The 2375-nt window shown below is 40.9% G+C and overlaps 1 protein-coding gene across 1 annotated transcript in view; it reads left to right on the top strand.

Moving 5' to 3' along the window:
• The window catches only part of jade2 (jade family PHD finger 2), a gene marked incomplete at its 5' end in the record, with an annotated part of 210611 nt that overhangs the window by 47734 nt on the left and 160502 nt on the right, over positions 1–2375 (top strand). Inside the window, 1 exon segment of the mRNA XM_014018409.1 lies at positions 955–1112. Coding sequence (XP_013873863.1) covers positions 955–1112 — 158 coding nt within the window.

Genomic DNA, 2375 nt, shown 5'->3' with positions numbered 1-2375 from the left:
TTTATTGCCCACCAAAAGTAAAATATCTCATGAACCAGTGACCAGRTTTTAATGAAACACTCATCAGGGTGGCTGTGGTGGAGTGGGAAGGGGAGTCGTCCTGTAACCGGAGGGTTGCTGGCTTAATCCCCCATTCCAGTCGCTTCAGTCGTCAAGACACTTCACCCGCCTTGCCTACTGATGGTGGYCAGAGGGTCCGGTGGCGCCGRTGTATGGCAGCCCCACCTCTGTCASTGTGCCCCAKGGCAGCTGTGGCTGGAGCTTACCACCATCAGTGTGTTGATGATTGTAATGTAAAGTGCTTTGGGGGTCCCCATGGGAAGTGATAAAGAGCCATGTAAGTTCAGTCCATTTACCATCAATGGAGCAAGGGCTCCAGYTAGGGCTGGATATTCTCATCCTCACAATTCAATTTCAATTTGATTATGCTTTTAAATGGTTCAATATCAATTCCATAATAAGTACACGAATAATGCATTCACTGTGGATAATTTACTGCCCATTTAAACAAAAATGGTRACATTTTTGAGAAGTAAAAATTCTATAAACAAAGCAGTAGCACAATAATACTTGGAGTGCAAACATAAAAACATGACCAACTGTCCAGGGGATCGAATCGATTCAGAGGATTTTCTAAACAATATTGTATTGGGAAAAAATGTATTGCAGTGCATTGATGAATTGATATGTTTACCGACCCCTAGAGCCATCCCAATTCAAGATGGTTGTAATAGCCAACTTAACCAAACGAAACATAAAAATAGCCATATTAGGCTAAATTGAATGTTCTATCAGTTGATAATCATCCCCAACCCATATCTGACCATAATGATTTTTCAAGGTTTGACCAAAACTGCTATACCTCCATCATAAAGTGATCTTAGTTTAAAACGCTGGCATGAATGGCAGCAGGTGATTACATTTAACAAATATTTGCTTCTTGTGGTTTTCCAGGTTTTCCGTACAGACTTCATCACGGCCATGAAGCTACCAGACTCTGCGCAGCTGGGCCCAGACGACTTCTATGTGCTGTCGGACCCCTGGAGACAGGAGTGGGAGAAGGGGGTCCAGGTCCCTGCCAACCTGGAGGCCATACCGGAGCCCGTGGTCAGGTACGTCAGACCAGATGTCAGAATTCTGATTACCTTCAGGTAGAAGCTGTTTGTGAGTCGCATTCTTCATTTCACTCAACAGGAATTGGGGAAAAAAAATTGTTTCACAGCTTTGATGCAGTAAAGGAAAAAGTAAAACAATAAATAAAACAAAAACATTAAAAGGGAAGCAGGTTCAGTATGTGGTGTAACATGTAGAACTGGTCTGCAGATGTGCACAGGCTGGTGTTTTGTACCACTTTACTTTTTATTGCCCCTCTCTGTGCCACACTCGATCTCCGGCTCTCTAGTACTACCGCAGCTGCTTCACCATACCCCTGTGGGTTTTATTTATTTACTTTTTTCTTTGAGCATTCGAGGAACTAATGAAAATGCTCAGACTGCCTGGTAATCCCTGACAGACGTGCCATACTGAGAGGCCACACACAGACTCATACAGCGCTTTTTTGGTAGACTGATTGTTCAATTTATTTTATTGAAAGATCCAGTAAATGCTTTTTTTTACGTGAAGAAAATAAAATGCAGATAAAGCTCACTTTCTCAGGCAGAGATTAGTTGAAGCTTTGTGCTGCTGAGATTTCATTACAAAGTTATATTTTTGTTGAACTTGAAGCAACACAAAGCTTTTGAGCGTATCAGCCAAATCACATTTTTCCTCCTGGTTCTACCTTCAGGCAGGAGCCAGTATACTTGACCTTCTGTTACCCAATCAATCAAAGGACAAAAATGAAAAAGTTTTGGGTTTCTGAAAGTTTAGATTAAGTCTTGGGTCAGGGCGTGTTACCTAATCACAAAGTTTGTGGTTTAATGCTGAACTTCTTTTCTTACCTTTTTAGTTAAACTATCCTTTGGCCCAACTCTAAACCTCAAATTGCTTCCTGATTGCTTCGGTGTAAACAGCTGAACTAGAGACAAATTGTTACATAATTTTATATCCCACCTATTTCTCATTCTGCAAGTTCAGTTTGAATAAACCAAAGTATAATAATACTGTATAAATTATGTCTCTAAACAGCCTAAAAAAGTTTTCTGAGTGGAAGAAAAAACTCTCCAAAATCAGTACACTGCAAAAACTGTCCATCTTACCAAGTTTTAAAATCTTATATCAGCCATAAAGTATTTTTGATCTTGTTTTGAGACTGATTTACTAAACAAGAACTGATTGTGTAAGAATAATAATCTTGGGTCTTTATTCCCATCCCGTTCCCTGACTGCCATTTGGGGAGGGGGGTCCTGAAGAAGGGCAGACCGCCGGGTGCGGTC

The sequence above is a fragment of the Austrofundulus limnaeus genome, unplaced genomic scaffold (genome assembly GCF_001266775.1).
Source record: "Austrofundulus limnaeus strain Quisiro unplaced genomic scaffold, Austrofundulus_limnaeus-1.0 Scaffold192, whole genome shotgun sequence".
Classification (NCBI taxonomy): Eukaryota; Metazoa; Chordata; class Actinopteri; order Cyprinodontiformes; family Rivulidae; genus Austrofundulus; species Austrofundulus limnaeus.
This window is presented reverse-complemented; position numbering and strand designations above follow the sequence as displayed.